This window comes from Carettochelys insculpta, chromosome 3 (assembly GCF_033958435.1).
Source record: "Carettochelys insculpta isolate YL-2023 chromosome 3, ASM3395843v1, whole genome shotgun sequence".
Taxonomy (NCBI): Eukaryota; Metazoa; Chordata; order Testudines; family Carettochelyidae; genus Carettochelys; species Carettochelys insculpta.
This window is the reverse complement of record NC_134139.1, coordinates 99,863,711-99,881,188: the sequence shown is the minus strand read 5'-3', so window position 1 is coordinate 99,881,188 and position 17,478 is coordinate 99,863,711. Positions and strand designations below refer to the sequence as shown.

The 17,478-nt window shown below is 43.4% G+C and overlaps 1 protein-coding gene across 3 annotated transcripts in view; it reads left to right on the top strand.

The window, feature by feature from the left end:
• The window catches only part of AIG1 (androgen induced 1), a 177,990-nt gene extending 162,532 nt beyond the window's left edge, over positions 1–15,458 (top strand). For 2 of the 3 annotated variants that reach the window (XM_074988720.1, XM_074988717.1), the window contains one exon: positions 14,838–15,458. In XM_074988720.1, coding sequence (XP_074844821.1) covers positions 14,838–14,870 — 33 coding nt within the window. In that variant the 3' untranslated portion in view covers positions 14,871–15,458. Of the gene's footprint in view, positions 1–10,177; positions 10,342–14,837 lie in introns of all 3 variants that reach the window. The other variant, XM_074988716.1, reaches the window with a different exon arrangement.
• The last annotated feature ends 2,020 nt before the right edge of the window (positions 15,459–17,478 follow it).

Here is a 17,478-nt window from a genome sequence, read left to right as displayed (position 1 = left end):
TAGAATTTAAGTGGTCATAAAAGATAGGCATAACAATGTAGGTTGCTAAACAAAACAAAACATGCAAACTAAACCTAATACACTAAGAAACTTGTTAAATGCAAGAGCTTACCCCAACAGTAGTTCTAATAATCTTTTCTTATAGGCTGGAAAGCCGCCTAGCCTAGGCTTGAATCTTACCACTGTTCAGTCTTAGATGTTTTCCAGCAGTCATCCTGGGTGGCAAGCAAAGATGTCCTGACGTCTGGCAGCTCTGCCCTTGTTGTTTGGTGTGCCGTCTTTACACAGATTTTGCCCAAAGGTGGGAACCTCTTGTGTTCAGTTTAAACTTCCACACTTTCAGTGGAAAGGCACAGCCTCCAAGATGGGTTGTAGCATCACATGACTTAGACATGTCTTTGTGGGGACTGAGCACCTTCTAACGGCTGGTTCATAGGAAAACCAACCTCATTTACAAGAAGTAGTCCTGTGGCACCTTACAGACTAACAGATATTTTGGAGCATAAGCTTTTGTGGGCAAAGAGCCACTTCCTCAGATGCATGAGTCATGACCTCTCGCTCCCTCGGTCTCTATTCCAGAGTTTAACTATCCTTATAGTTAGAAGATGTTTCCTGATATTCAACCTCAATCTCCCTGCTATAGACTGAGCTAATTACTTCTTGTCCAACCTTCAGTGAACATGGAGAACAAGTGATCACCTCTCTCTTTAGAGTAACCATTAACATTTCAAGGCTGTTATTAGATCCCCTTCAGTTTTTCTGACAAGACTAAACATGCCCATGTTTCTAAACTTTCCTCAAAGGGCAAATTTTCTAAATCTGCTACAAACCAATGTGGGAGGGGGAGTGCACATCCACTAAGGGGTCCACTAGATCCCTCCCCCATGTGGTTCTGCCCTGCTCCTGTCCTGGGACCCTCACTCTCCCCATCCCCCATTACCTGGAGGGAGGGGGGCTGGGACTAATACAGCTTCTGGAATCACTGCTGGCAGTTCTGTTCCTTTCCCTGCCCACTCCCCACCCCAGTTCCGGGGCTGAGGGTGGCCAGCAGGAAGTCTTTCCTGTACACCTTACCAACTAAATGTAACTTACCAGTATGGTGAACCATTGCTCCTGTTAATGCATGTTAGCTGGGGCGGGTGGGGGGGGAAGCTGTGTCACATTGGTGGCTCACATTACTGATCTACTATAATCCCCAGAACCTCTTTAGCAGTACTACTGCCTGACCACTTATTCCTCCTTTTGTCCTTGTGCATTTGACATTTTTCCATTCCTAAGTGTAGTACTTTGCATTTGTCTTTATTAAATCAGCTTGTTGATTTCTGACTAAATTGTCTACTTTGTCAAGATCATATTGAATGCTAATCCTGTCCTCCAAAGTGCTTGTCAACACTCCCAGCTTAGTGTCATCCACAAGTTTTACAGGCATAAGCCGCGTCTACACGTGCCAGCTACTTCGAAGTAGCCGCGCCGACTTCAAAATAGCACCCGCCACGTCTACACGTGGTGAGCACTATTTTGAAGTTGAAATCGACATAAGGCGGCGAGACGTCAAAGTCGCTATCCTCATGAGGAGATGGGAATAGCGCCCTACTTCGACGTTGAACGTCAAAGAAGGGCACGTGTAGCCGATCCGTGTCCTGTAACATCGAAATAGCGGGGTCCGCCATGGCGGCCATTAGCTGAGGGGTTGAGAGATGCTCTCTCCAGCCCCTGCGGGGCTCTATGGTCACCGTGTGCAGCAGCCCTTAGCCCAGGGCTTCTGGCTGCTGCTGCTGCAGCTGGGGATCCATGCTGCATGCACAGGGTCTGCAACCAGTTGTCAGCTCTGTGGTTCTTGTGCTGTTTAGTGCAAGTGTGCCTGGGAGGGGCCCTTTAAGGGAGCGACTTGCTGTTGAGTCCACCCTGTGACCCTGTCTGCAGCTGTTCCTGGCGCCCTTATTTTGATGTGGGCCGCTTTGGTGTGTAGACACTCCCCTGCAGCACCTACTTAGATGTAGTGCTGCCCAATGTCGACATTGAACGTTGACGGCACCAGCCCTGGAGGACGTGTAGACGTTATTCACCGAAATAGCTTATTTCGATGTAGCATTCACGTGTAGACGTAGCTATACTCTCCTATCCAGTTTTGAGTTACCTAAAGCTTGTACCAGATTGTCAGCTAAGCCCATTTTCATCTTCCTGAACATTTCCTAAAGGGAATTTGGTGCAATTGCTTTTCATCTCTTAGGACATGCACATGGGATTCTTCAGGACTGCATCTGTTTCTTCTTGTGTAGCTGGTATATAAGTTTTTGCTGAGACGATTAATGAGGAAAAATTGGCTGCCATGTATGTAGCCTGCCAATAGTAGCCTGTTCTGTATCGCTCACTTTCCACAGGCAATTCAGTGCTATTGAAGGTTCTACCCAGTGTGTAGTTGAGACAGGTATATATCAGGGATCATCGTGTTAAATGCAATCCAAACTGAAGTGATTGCAGTGGGCTGAAAGGAGCAGCCAGACACTATGACAAAGATTGTATCTGTGCCTTTTTGTCAGGGTATGCCCACACTTCATAATTATTTCTTACCAACTTGGAGGAGAGTTGATGTCCCCAAGTGCCTGGATATAAAACAGAGGAAGCTCATGGCAGATTGCTTTGTCCTCAGGTTTTAAATGGACCCCTACCTATATCTGACCTAGACCTGTTCCTTTGACCTTCCTAGCATAGTGCAAGGGTCATTGCTGGAGTCAGGGGGTTGGGGAGAAAGGAGCACACTGAAGCAGTGGGTAGGTTTGACTTCGCTTGTGATTGGGTATTTTCTGGTGAGGGAGTGAAGGAAAGCACATGCTGCTAGTTGCCATGTGTCATTCATAGAGGGAAAGGTACGAGAGTGCTGAAAGAGGTGCCTTTTCATGCATTGTATAAAAATAAGTTGCAACACAGAAGCAGAGCTTAGTCCGCTGCTGAGGATTATAGTGAAGCCCATTTCCCTCCTCCCCTTCACAAAAAAATCTTTTATTTCCTCTTTTACCGTGCATTCATGAAGGGATTAGAGTAGGTGCACGAGCTGCAAAGTCATTTAGTGTGGAAGGTCTAGTTATAGCTTTTAATTAACTTTCTTCATGGCCACATATAGAATTCTCTCAGATCTGCAGCTGCAGACAATTGTTTGCACCTCATACTGTCTACCTTACATGGACTTTCAGGATCAAGACCTTGGTAGAATATGAAAAACCCATTTGCTTTGTATATACAGGGATTGAAAAGATCACAATTTATTCTCATCAGTGCTAGAAACCTTGAATATGCCCCTCATGCCAAAAACAAACAAAGCCCCACATCCCATGGGATCGATGTATTTCATCGTGGAAGCAGATAAAGTAGCAAGATATGTTTTGCTTATTGCAGTAAGCATGATCTCCTGGCAATTACAGCCTGAGCTATGTATGGCCACAGCAGAACTGAAGCCAAAAGAGGCACAGTTAAAGGATCTTTTCATTCCTTCTGCTAGTGGAGTATAAACGATACCAAAGAGGCACGCCTAAGGCTGTGACTGTGCTTTAGTCATGGTGGAGAATCTGTGAGTAAAGAACTTGATTAGTACTCTTCTTACATTCATTTCAGTGGGAGTTGCCTCTGACCATCCAAGGATTTATTCTTTCATTACTTAATAAAACAAACAATTCAGGAAGGGCATATCAACTCAAACATACTTAGGAAACCCAATTTTCTTATAGCTGCCTTTAGCAAGGTCTTAATTTAATAAGGGGAAGAAGGGAAGTTGCACGGTGTAGTATGGTGTGTGATGGTTGTATGCTTTTTTAAAAACAAAAAAAGAAGAAGTTGCTAGGGGCTTGGGCAGCACGAGAATAAATTAAGAAAAAAATTGCATTCCCTAAGCCTAGGCATCCCACATATGCTCATACATCTTATCCCCCTCCCACTAGTGATTTGCATTTCAGGGAACTGAGTGTTTTCTATTATTTTTCTCCACAGCCTCTTTTTAAATCCCATCCCAGTTCATGCTCCAAAGATGAGAATAGAATCAATATGAAGTGATTCACCATCCTGAATAGCTCCGCCATACACTGCTATGGTCTTTGCTTCTCTTCTAGGTGCATGATGTTCCCCACAACTTCAGGTGGCTTGACAGAATGATGATAAAATCTCAGATGACACGCCTAGGTAGCACATAGGCAATGTTGTTCTAGCTATTTGGGTCCCAGGATATTAGCAAGACAAGATATGTGAGGTTCTCTCTCTCTCTCTCATTAGACCGACTTCTATTGGTCCAATAAGAGTTCTCATGCCCAGGGGAAACATAGCTACAGAAATTATATAGATAATGCATTGTTTAAACATACATATTGTTTACAAAATTATAACTTGACAGCAAGTACCCACTAATGACCATGCAGAGGTCACCACAATAAAACTATTCCTGTTTAAAACTGGAGCTGTTTGTTTTGTTCCTCTTGAAAGCTGCTATCACCATATCAGGCTATGTCAACACTACGAGAAATTCAAATTTATGAAATTCGAGTTTCTAACACTGAGTTTTATGAATTGAAGTTTGAGTATCCTCACCACCCCACAAATCCAAGTTAATTCTGCCTCACTAAATTGCCCAAGATTGACTGTTGCCGTAGTGCATTGTGGAAACCAATCCCATAGTTCCTTCAGCTCTGTGGTGTTCTGGGTTTTTTCACTGGTGCACTATGGGAAAAAAAATGCCCTGCAAGTTATTGTGGGTATGTGATGTCATCTTCCCACAATGCCACCCCCGAAATCTTTGCCAGGGCTTGAGTGAGGGACTGGTCAAAGAAAATGAATTCATGTTCCTGATGCCGTGCAAATTTGTGGGCTTCCTGTTATCTGCACAGCAGCAGAACATTGGAAATGCAACCGGCCAGAACAGACAACTGTGGGGTATTGTGGAATACATGTGGGACTCCTCTAGATGCCAATAAAACCAGTTTAAACAGAAGTGTTGCCACACTATCATTAATCTGAGCGCTTACATTCGAGCTCCCTGTTAATCTCACTCAGGTTGTCAGAGAAAGAGTAGCAGCCGTAGCACCCCCTAAATTCAAAATAATGGTATTTGATGTGTGAACAGTCAAAATGTTTAAAAAAAAAAATCAAGCTAAGAGCCTTAGATTCCAATTTATGCTGTAGTTTAGACATAGCCTCAGATTATTGTTCCCTACTAGAAAAACATCACTTGTACCTGCAGTTCTCAAGAAAATCTCTCTTCAAAACATGCAAATCCTTGTGTACTGGTATCATAACGATGTTGCACCACACAATGCAATGAAAGTGAAGGAGGCAACACCCAAAGAAGAGATAACTATGGGTGTTTATTAAAAACTTATTTTCCAGAATTTGAAACTTCTTAAATAAATATAAAAGTTTGTTAGTTTAAGAGTTTGGGGCCAATAGAGCTGTAATAAGGCCCAACCCTGGGAGGTACTGAGTACATGCAGTTCCCACTGAATTCAGAGCAAGTAGCATGACACCAGATCCGGTCCCAAATAAATTACATTTCTGGCTAAAATAGCTTGAGAGTGAGCTGTTAGTTATCACCCCTGAATCATAGTACAAGTAGACTACACCTACCTTGGGTCATTGAGTTCATGCCCCTGAAAGTACAGGGTTGTTCCCCACAGATAGTCTTGAGTGAGTCATTCATTTCAGTTTTGAATGACTCAGCTGATACAACTCCCACACCTCTGGGAAACATTCCACAGTCTGCAATGATGTCATCACTGCGTTGGCCCCAGGATAGTAGAGAGACACCTCATTCACCTTGTAATACCTTTTATTGCACCAACAGAAGTTGGAGAGCAACAGACAAGCTTTCAGGCTCACACTTGTGCTTCTTCAGGTGACCCATGTTGTTTCAGATGTTACATCACTCGGCATGTTAAGAATTTTTTTCAGGTAGACGTGCACAGAACGTCACATATATCCCCTACATTGGCCAACTTGATTTACCTCAACAGAGGTACAGATTTTCCTAGCATATCTTCCACTTCCTCAAGCAAGTTTCTTTTTAATGCATATGCTAGAAAAATGGCAGAGAGGAAGATTCAGTATTTTGAGAGGAGGGATAGAGAGGATCAAATGCAATACTGGCAGTAAAAAAAAGAAATAGTTAAACCTCCATTTCTTCAGACCCAGAACTAAGCTGGTTCCCCACCTCCAAAAACATTAAAAAGAGGAGCCATTTTTCCCCTCAGGTTTTCCTGTTTTTAAACCAGCTATTGAATAGGTTGAAAAGATTCAAACAATTCATTAGACACAGGAACAAATACATTGCAAGGAACTTCTTGAGAAATGTTGTCACCAGGGGAACTTAGTAACGATGGCATGTGGGATATTCATCTTAAAAAAAAAACACACACCGCACGTAGGCTGTGTCTACACTAGCTCCCAACTTTGAAGGGAGCATGGTAAGTAGGGTGTTGGGAGATCACTAATAAGTGCTGTGGTGCATATGCAGCACTTCCTTAAGCTAATTCTCCCCCGCAGCAACTTCAAAACGTTAAACTTCGAAGTGCTGGTTTGCATGTAGCTGTGGCTAACCCGCCAGTACTTCAAAGTGCCCCGGCTACTTCGAAGTCCCTTTACTCCTCAAAATTTTAAGGACGTCGAAGTTGCCGCAGGGGAGAGTTAGCTTAATGAAGTGCTGCATATGCACCGCAGCACTTATTAGTGATCTCCCAACACCCTACTTACCATCCTCCCTTCCAAGTTGGAAGCTAGTGTAGATGTGGCCGTTGCGTAATAGGAACGATGCATGTGTCGTCACAGAATCAGAGAGATCACAGAGGTTTTAACCCTCCAGGGTCTTACTGATACAACAATGTTAAACATTGAAGATGTGAGTATAAACCACTTAATGAAGGTTGCACCTATGGGTATACTGTAAAATTAAGTTGACTTTGTACTGCAAAGTTAGCTGGCCCAGTTTTAGCTTAATTCCTAACCTCCCCTCCCCCCATATATTCATATCTTAAATAGAAACTATTTTTTAACCTGCACAATAGTAGGGTCTGAAATTGGATTGCAAAACTAGAGCCAAAGGGTGTCTTAATGCATGTTCCCCTGTGCTTATCTAATAATGAGGTTGAACAAGAATAATGATTGCTAGAATTGCCATGTTGAAGGCATTCATTAAAGTTAATAATCAGTAGTCTTGTATCAAAGACCTATGCCTATGGTTGATCAACCCTTTTTTGTGCAGTGTTGAGTTACTGAGGTCATTCCTACTTGAATACAAACTAACAAAGAACATCAGGTAATGTTTCCATGGTAGCAGTCCTACTTTTGCTATTCACGTATGTAGTGTAGACAATGGAGGAATACTAGCTGTGTCATTGCTCGATGCAGAGAAGTACCATGTTAGTAATGCTATCATGGTGAACTGGATAGTATGGTCGATTTTCAGTGAGATCAGGTTGTCTAGTCAGATGTGGTTTTAGACTTCGTAAATAAGTGCTGCTTAAGAAATACTTTTCTTATTGTTGTTCCTTATAGTTACCTGGTCATGACGCTCTAAGAACAGGCACATTAAAGCTGGATCCACAAAAGGACTCTGGCCTTGCAGTACCTAACTCCGAGGTGCCCTGCCACGTGGTGAATCCTCTGCCCTGTGTTACATGCCCAGGCTTTCCATACACAGCCTGGGGAGAGTTAATTAAGCACCTAACAAGAGAAGTCTTAGATGCCAACAAGCAGAATGCAGGGCCACTGATGCTAGCCAGAAGGGGGAAACGGAGGAAAAAGACCCAGATTCAGAAAGAAGCCTCATGCTGCAGAGCTGACTGAAGATCCCCAGCTGTGAACCCACTCCTGGAGACAGGCACCTAAGCCAGGTCCATTTGTGGGGCTCGGGGGAGCGTTAAGAAACGCTTCCCGCAACACACACATCATGGTTAAGATACTCACCATAGTCCAGTTACTGCTACACCATATTGTAAGCACAGCTTTGAACCTAGACAGGGCAGCTGATGGAGGGGGAAAAGGAGGAGGGCAACTACATACAGGCCTGGAGCTCCCAGCCACCCCCGCAGTAGCAGCACTGGTGGCCAGGAGCTCCAGGTCCATTTGAAACGTCACAGAAACGTCCCTGCTGCTCTGTATGGCCTCTGAGGGTGGTGGAGGGGGCAGGCAGGGGCCAGCACCCCTGTGTGGCACTAAGGGCTGGAGCCAGCTCTCCCCACCCCACCCCCACACACACTTCTCTTGCCCCCAGATCTCCTACTTCCAGTACCGAATGCCCTGGCTATGGAGCTACTGGGTTGGATCTCGCTCTGTTCAGAGCCGTTCCACTTTGCACTCTGGCAAAATGACTCCTCCTTTATACAGTCTGGTAGCCAGGGCACCCCCTGGCACGTGAAAGCTGCCACAGTTTAGGGGTGAGTTCGGGCTCCAAGCAGTTCGTTAGCCATGGAGTGGCATCAAGATTTAGGCAGCTTTGTTTGTTCCTGCCTGGGAAAATTTAGACATGCACAAGGACAGATGGCAGCTGAACGGTGATGTTCAGAATGTCAGTAGGCACCTAAATGGTGCCCTCTATGTACATTTGCAGATCTAGCCCAAAGGCAAGCCGTCCAAATTGCCACTGAGTGCTGAGAATCACTACTTTGAACAATCCCTTACAGTGTGTTCTAACTCAGGGGTGCGTAAAGTCGGGGGCGGTGGGGGCACAGCCCAATTGGCCCAGTGGCAGGAGTGGGGGAGGGCATTCCTTTGCCAACACAGCAGAAGCTGCGGGGAAGGGGAACCTATCAGGGAGAGGGAGTGGGTGCACTTGTGGCACCTGCCCCACTGCCAGACTGAGGTGGTTGGTTCCCAGTGGCAGGAGCCAGCCTGGCTGGGGGCGTCCTAACGCTTGGGCTCCCCACTTGGCACCGCAGCTGGCCCAGCCCTGCAGCGTCTCCAGAACCTGGACCCCCGGGCCAGCATCTGCCCCCATCTGCCCAGCCAAGCATCCTACCTGCGCTGCATTGGGCGGAGGGACAGGGGCACAGAGGCCCTAAGACGTGTTGGGGGCAGCCGATGACTAACTAGATTGATGAGGTACCTGCTTAGGGACCCCCCATGCACCCATCCTCCTTTGGGGCACCCCTGGAGCCTCCCAGCACCCCCTTCCCGAGCGTCCCACTCCCTTTCAGAATTCTCCATCTTGCATCCTGTCCTGTGATCCTCCCACAGGTTGTGGGGCCCTTGGCTAATTGCAGAACTGAAAAGAGGGCTGCAACCTAAAAAGTTTGCTCACCCCTGCTCTAACTACTTATGCTAAAACAACCTGTTACAGCAAAATGCAGAGTGTGGCACTGGGAGTTCCTTTCGCAGACCCAAAGAAGAGCTCTGGCTGGCTGGAAAGCTTGTCTCTCACCAGCAGAAGTCGATCCACTGTCCAACCTTCTCTTCTCTGAACGTGTGAGGCCCTCCAACAACTCAATGTTTCAGAGGTTAAGCAAAACCTAACGGAAGTTGGGAGGGTACCCACCAACCATCATTTAGAATAAACAATTGAGGTCCTTTACGGAACCAGAGTGCTGAAATGACAGAAGTCACTAACCAAACCACAGAAACATGGCAAGGTTTGACTAGAACCTGAAGCACATCCCAAATCTACTGATGTATCAAATGGTGGGGCTAGGGCACCAATGATGCTCTGTCTCTCTATTTCTGACCAAAGCAGCAGAAACACAGAGATGCAGCAAAGAATCCACACACACAGCCAGAAAAGCCCTGCTGTCGGGAGGGCATGGGGACAGGAAGACCCAAAGGTAGACTTTCTGGTAAAATGTGGGCAGAACGTTTCTTTGCTTTCAGTTCTCAGCCCGTCTTCAGTGTTCAGGGAAACAGGACTTTGATGCAAGCTCACTGATTTACAAAGAACGGAGAGAAAAATGCCAGGTGCATCCGCAGTTTCTTCGCTAACAGAAACAACCTGCCAGATAATTTCTCAGGGTTTAACTGCTCAGGTTAAAACTATTTCAGTGTCATCATTCTGTCAACCCTGTTCCAGGGCTGTAATCAAAGGTGATCCTGAGAATTAAACATTCAGATACAAAATTGACTCACCGATGGTTAGAGTAACCAAACATGATAGCCAGAGATGCTTTAAAACCAGAATAAAAACAATATCATCACTGGTCTTTTTATTCCATTGTAGGGTATGCTGGATCCATCAAGTAACAGGAGTCTGGGTGTACCCTCTCCTGGATTACCTCAGCCCTAGTGGCAAGATAATCTTTTTTGCAACTATCACCATAATACTTAACATTTTCTATTTGATGGGAGAAGTCCTGAATAACTACATTTGGGACACACAAAAATGTAAGTATTGTTGTCAGCAGCACTAACCAATGGGGTTATTTTCCTTAAGCTTCATCCTGCCCCCACTGAAGTCAATAGAAGTTTTAGGATTAAAACATGAGAGGGTGGTGGAGAGACTGACAAGATTTCATTGTCACTTTTTTCCTCTCTTCCTCTTAAAAAAAAATCAAATGAATGAAATGTCTGCCAGGTAACACTATCAGCTATGAATCTGTATTCATTTTTATAACTCCAAGTATTAATTTAAGAGCTGTTGGCAATTACCTGAAAGATTTACAGCCCACTCTGTTGTATTAGCTAAGGAACCAGTAAAATCTAAGTAGAATAAAATGCCATTCCATGGAAATGATCTTATTGTTATGCTTGAGGTTAGGAAGAAAGATTTTTAAGGTATTTTCAAGCCTAATATACTCCACTTTTTTTAGGTGCATTTGTCCTATGAATGTAAGTGTCCATATCAAACAGTCCAAGTAACAGGGATAATAGAACCTGGCTGGAGAATTCTATGGAACAAATATCTCTATTCTATTTAAGCTACTAATTACTAGCAGTGAGGTTTGCCATATAAGAGACACAAGACTTAGTGGATTCCTCCTTTGTGACTTCACAGGTTTCCCCTCCCCACCTATCCAAATCCCCTCACCCCACATCCCCAGCAGATGTTTTAAGCTACTTGGGGAGTTCCTCCCCATTTGTGGCACACAAGGGATTATTCAAATTTTTTAAAAAGGCCTTCTTCCTCCTCTCCCCCAAGGGAGAAACAAGAGGAAAAACAAAAAGGGTGTCAAGCTCTTAGGCAGCCTTTTTAGTCACTCCTTTGGAGTCTGTAGGTAGATTGCCTTTAATCAGGGTTAGGGCCTGCCTCCAGATACTCCTTTAGGGTCACTCCCACCTCATAACCTGGTTCATATACCCTCAAGAGTAGAAAGACTGCAGCTATTTTCCTGTTAGCTGCTCTGTCCCTGTAGCCAGAAGTCATCAGAACTCCCCACCATACAGCAGGTTGCTTCTTCCCTCAGGCAGAGCAAGCCCAACAGATGCACCTGATTAGTGCTGGCTATGTCCAGAAGAGCTCATTAGCCTCCTCTCTAACAGCATGAGGGTGTGCCCCCTCACATATGATCTCCTTAATCACCAGTTTGGAACTGCAGCAAATCAAGGGAGAGCCTTATCCGATTGAAGTCAATGGGCATTTTTGTCAATAACATCAATGGGGCAAGAATGTCACCTTTCAGGTCTAACTGGCATCTGCAACAAGGTTCAAACCCTGCTTTTCTGTGTGCTACAATTCTCCTTTTTCAATGTTAGATTTCTCTTTTCTCATGTATAGAGCCTCGGACATTTAGCACTGCATTCATGACTAAGCCCGAGTCAATAATTCAATTGCAAGTTCATGTCTATTTAAACCACTTACCTGTTCTTCTGATAATGCAGCAAAGGTCCCTTAAAGAAAGGGCATCCAAAAAAGAAGGGCTTCACCACAAATAAACAACATATAATGTGATTAAGAAGCGTGTTCTTGAATCCACAAACAAGTAGCACCAAGAAAATCTCCCTCAGTGTTCCATACTATGTGTAATAGAAACTTTAGCTCTTTAGGTTCCTCATCCACAGAAGACTGAGGTTAATATTGCCATAGTCTCAATAGGCTCAGCTGCTCTTCCATTTTCCCCTCATTTGGTTAAGAAACAGACTCAAATTCTTCAGTTCAAAGACATGCAGGCCATTTGCTGGCTCAAGTCACTTGCCATTTATGAACAGGGCATATCAATTAGACCAAAAGCATAGGACAGCAACACTACAATTATGACAAATTTAAAGTAACTATATGGAAGATTTGGAGAAAAAATTATTTGGGAATCAGACCTTAAAAAGAGGCTTTCACATTAAAACAATCTGACTTGAGAAGGTTTCATTTATTTCTGTTCCTTTTCCTCAAGAGGTGCATTAGGGCTCCCAGCACCCTGCACTGACTAAATAATTATGTAATTAGTTTCTCCAACCTAAACCACAAACATAATGGGGGAAGGAAAAAAATTGCCCTTTCCACAGGCCTTCTCACAGTGTTGAAGATACCTTAATTCCTGCCAAACTAATGGATCCATCTGCAGCAGAATACCTCAGAAGAAGCTCTCTTTGACAGATATATGCAATGCCTTAATTAAAACCAGAGTAAGACCCTCACACAGAGGACACAAAGGATCCAAGATTGGCTCTGAAGCAGGATTCTCAGGCCAATAATGGTCTTTTGGGGGCCAGCCCATTTCCTTTGTTTTGCAAACCTTTGCCTATGGCTATCCTATGCTTGCTGGCAAGCCCAAAATACACAGCCCATTGAATTCAGGGTGCTGTCAATGTCTGGAGCCATCTCTTTCCTTAAGGATTCTTTCAGTAAAGCCTCCTATGTAGCGAGCAGTCTCCTACTCCCAATCTGGGTATTAGAAAAAGTACATTTTCAGAGTGGTCCATGGGAAACAACTAACATCTATGCACATAGTTCATTGGCTGGTAATATCATTTGTGGTCAGATTTCCCTTTTGCTGCTTTCAAATTCACTTTCCATTGCCTTTGAACCCTGAAAAATCTTTCTTCTGATATTTGCAAGTCCAAGAAACATTTTCAGACTCTCTTCAATAGGTTGTGCAGGGAGGTTTAGGCAGAAGAAACAAAATGGACAAAAGAAACACACTTTTGCTAGATGCTAATGATAAATTAATTGCCCTGGAACAAGCATCTGAAAGAGCTGATATTTCATCACCAGGAGAACAGCCTGTTGCTTATCTCAGCCACCTTTCAACACAGACAACAGAGAGCAATTCTGCAGTGAGGACAAATCATATCCAGAGAATATATACCATGGTCATGCTACCTAGATTAGTAAATGGAATGGACATGAATAAGAAAAAAAATCCCCTATTAGCAGTAATTGATTCTTTGTGCACTGTCAGGAAAAATGATTTCTACTTATGGTGGGTTTGTTTTTAAGTCTGACCATGGAAAGAAAAAAAAACAAATGGAATTAACAGTTTTGAAAATGTACTTCAAAAATGTCAGCTGCCTAGCTTCAGCTAATGGTAGTCATAATAAAATCTGCTCTTTTGTTTGTACATAAACAATTGGAGCACCAGGAGACAATTATCTTCTTTCCCCTGACACGTATGCTATAGATTCATACTAAGATTAAGATTGTAAACAGGGTCCTGGGGAAGGAAAGGGTAGGTAGGTCATTACCAAACCACCATTGTACAGCTGTTTTTTTTTCCTTCACAGCAGGTCAGGTAACATGACAGAGGCTGCTAGCAAAGAAAAAGAAAGATTCACCTATTAGGTTCCTAAATAGATAATCATGCAACTCTCCTGTCAGAGCTGGCAGCAACAGGGCCTAGATTCAGTTTCTAGGGTTCCCTTCAAAAGTACAACACAAAAACAGCTCAAGCCCCCTCCCGGTGACCTTGAGACAATTACACACTAACCACTAAGAGACAATACTTCCCATCTCACAAACACAGGGGTTGAGTGTAGCAAAAAGCTTCTAATAAAAAGGGGAAGTAGCTCTGCCTTAATTTGGGAAAACATCACAAACAGGGTTCATAAACATAAACCACAAACAAGATCCTGCCCCCAATTAGGTCATTTCCCCTCAGATACTTAAGCTCAACAACCTAAAAGTTCCTTTTACACACCCATCTCTTCTCTGCACCCACTCACTGTTGCTACCCTTGGTCAGTGTAGACCCAGAGTTCAGAGATGCATCTGCAGAACTCCCCTCCCACCCTGAGTGGAAAAGGGGGTGGAGAGTAAGGACACACCTTATTCACGCTGCTGCTCTGTTTCTCATTCATTAGCCCTTTCTGCCAGTCACCCCACTGCTCTGCATCTCCACAAGATACCCTGCTAATCAAACACTAAAACATCTGCATGTCCCCTGTTTAATATAGCTCTCAATGATTTCAGCTGTTGCTAAGAAAGCCTTACTTCTAATGCTCAGTTTCTTGCATCATAGATATTGTTCTAACACACATCTAATATTTACCTAAGCATTGGTAATTTCAAATCAATAATACACACCTCCAATAACCCTAAATTAACTCTTATTACCCAATAACCCACTACACAACTATAACATATACTTACTAGACTTTGGAACCCATGTCCCATGACTATCAAGCGCTATTTTCTTAAGGGTGTGTCACTCAATCAGTACATACCAGGTTCTGCTCCCCTTGATTCACACACCAAGGACAACAAGCCTGTATTACTCCTGCCCCCATAACAAGGAAACTGGGGATCCAACACCAGCCAAAAGTGATCGTTTGGACAAGCAATCCCATGCTGAGCACCTAGGCAATGTGGGTGTATCCATGCAAATGAAATCTGCTCCTATAGTCTTCCCAGGTCATCACTACATATCAGGGGAATACTCATTCAGACTCTGTTTACAATTGGTTTTTTATTGACTCTGGTGTTTTAAAAAGCTGTTCTCCATATTGTTTCAGGTATGGAAGAAGGAAAAGAAAAGCCTAAAATAGACTGAGCGTTGAATGCAAAAGGGAGAGTTTGTTGTTCCATGGAAAAATTCTCAGCTTGAACAGATGCTATCAGGGAGATGAATCTCGTGGGAAGAAGTTTAAATGGACCATGTATGTGTCCACGGCAAGGCTGATTGTGCTTTTATTGAGGGGAGAATTGATTTTTAACAGAAAAACAATAACTATGTTTTGATCTTTCTCTTTCCATATCATGTGTGTTAATTGAATCTCCACAATGTCTTCAACATGTCTAATTACCTGTATCAATGTAAATGCATTTCCATTCATTGTGAAAGGAATGATGGGGCCATTTGTGTGAAAGAGGTTAAGCAGACAGGCTGCTGTGGATAAATCATTTATATTTCAGAGTATCCTGTAAAGATCTATTAAAAGACCACTACCTAAATGTACTTGAAGAAATAATCAAATCAAACTATGATATATTAATGTACCAGTGTATATCAGTTCCCATAAGTAGGTAATGTTAATAGTAATTATATCAGTTGAATCAAACCCCAACTGTAATTAGAACCTATGTCCATATGATGGAATTTTTCTTAAATACAAAAGCACATAAATAAAGGCCAAAATACCCTCAGTCTTCTGTTTCTGAAAGTTACTTCTCAGAATTCTAGATGCATTGATGCTACATGTACTGTATATTTCCAGATTTTCTTATATCACCTGTAGATGACAGCATTTCTGTACTAAGTTATTTCCTTCCCATTTCTAATGTGAAATGGACCGTTGCATTATATGTTGAAGTCCTGAAACGGAGTAACCAAGTCTTGGGCTCTCACCAGCTAAATAGCGTATCAGAGAGAATGCATTCAGGCCCCCCATTCAAGAAGCCACTTAGGTGTATTGGGGCATTCAGAAAGCCACTAAAGTGTATGTAGTTTGGATTCCACTTGATTTTCATGCAATTAAAAGGGAAATGTTACAGCCAAGTAATAGCTGTGTGGGATTAAAATTTAATGAACAGAATTATTTTAACAGGAAATTATACTTAAGAAAAACAAACTTTTATATACACAAGTACCTTGTGGTTCAGCTCACTCACATTTTATATAGTTATTGAATTTTTAAATATACTAAAAGGTATTTACTGAAAAGTTTGTAAAGCACTCAAGGTGTAAAGTGTTGTGCATGTGTTCAATACATTTTAAAGAGAGGGACTCTGTTGAGATTGACTTGACTTGACAGTGGTCCTGATTTGAAACTAAATTTTGTTAGTACATTCTGGATTTAACTGCAGACCATGACATGCAAGTTCCAGTGTGACTTACTATCAACATATGATAGTATGCAGTATGATAAGATATGCTGCAGAAGTTTCTTGGTGGGGGTTAAATATAGATTATGGGATGTACTAGTTAATTGGGTGTTTAAAAACAAGGATCTACTTAAAATATAGTTCAGGAATAATTGGATAGACTTTCTAGATTGAACAAATATTAAAATAAGATTGTGAAAAGTCTGAGTCAAAACTTACCCTACGTTCCTTTAAACTTCAACACCAGGGGCAATCTGAGTTATATCTCCACCACATACTTGTCCTATTCGTGCCTATCTGCAGTATTGTTTTAACTGCATTGATCCGAAGATATTAGAGAGACAAGGTGAGTGAGGAAATATCTTTTGTTAGACATGGTGCGGCTGGTGAGAGAGACCAGCTTTCGAGCTACACAGAGCTCTTTGGCAGGGCAGGGCAGGGCAGCAAAGCACATATCTATACTACAATCTTATACTGACCTATATTAGGTAAACTTACAGGCACCACACTAATTACTCCTCTTTCAGTTGGTGGCTCATGTCCTCACCCGCAGTGCTTCCACTGACTGAAGAGAGGCAGCGTGAGGGGTTAAGAGTCAGGGCTCTTGGTTCTGCACAGATCTCTGTGGAGCCCAGCTGCTTCTTAGCTGAGACTAGGGAGGATGTCATTAGGGGCCTCTTGCTTCTGGCAGAGAGATCTAGGCCCAGAGTCTGTTCAGCTACCAGGGAAGCTAGTGGCTGGGGTTCGGGGGTCAGCTGTGCTCCGAGCTGGGAGCTTCTATGTACGTAGAAGGACTCAGTATCAATATAAATACTGCATTACTTATGTCGGCTGTTGGCTGTTTTGTCAATTTCACACTCCAAGGACTAGAGCTGAGAAACCGATAAGAAAGCCCAGATCCCTAACCTGGCTGCTGCCAGGTCCCAGCTCCAGGCTTATGCTGACACCACCCAAATGCCCCACTTTCTGCTGGCAGACCAGCTGCCTCCTGGGGTCATGACTCCCTGCTCATTGCTCCCTGCCATGTGTGTGTGTGTGTGAAGACAAGCCCCGGGAGTGTCATAGCTAACTGTTTATAGTGTGGAACAGATTATTTAGTGTAAGAAGTTAACATATTCAAGGTGAATGGGCCCAATAGCACTTGTACAGTCATAGGACAAAAAGGGGGTTAGTACGTTGCATACTGGTATAATAAGCCATAAATCCAGTGCCTTTATTAAGACCGTGTTTTTGATGGTATGGTGACTCTCAGGGAAGCTACATAAACCCCAAAGGAGAACCAGGAGCTTAATTTGCTCACTATCACGCCAAGGCTTGCAACTCTCTCCACCA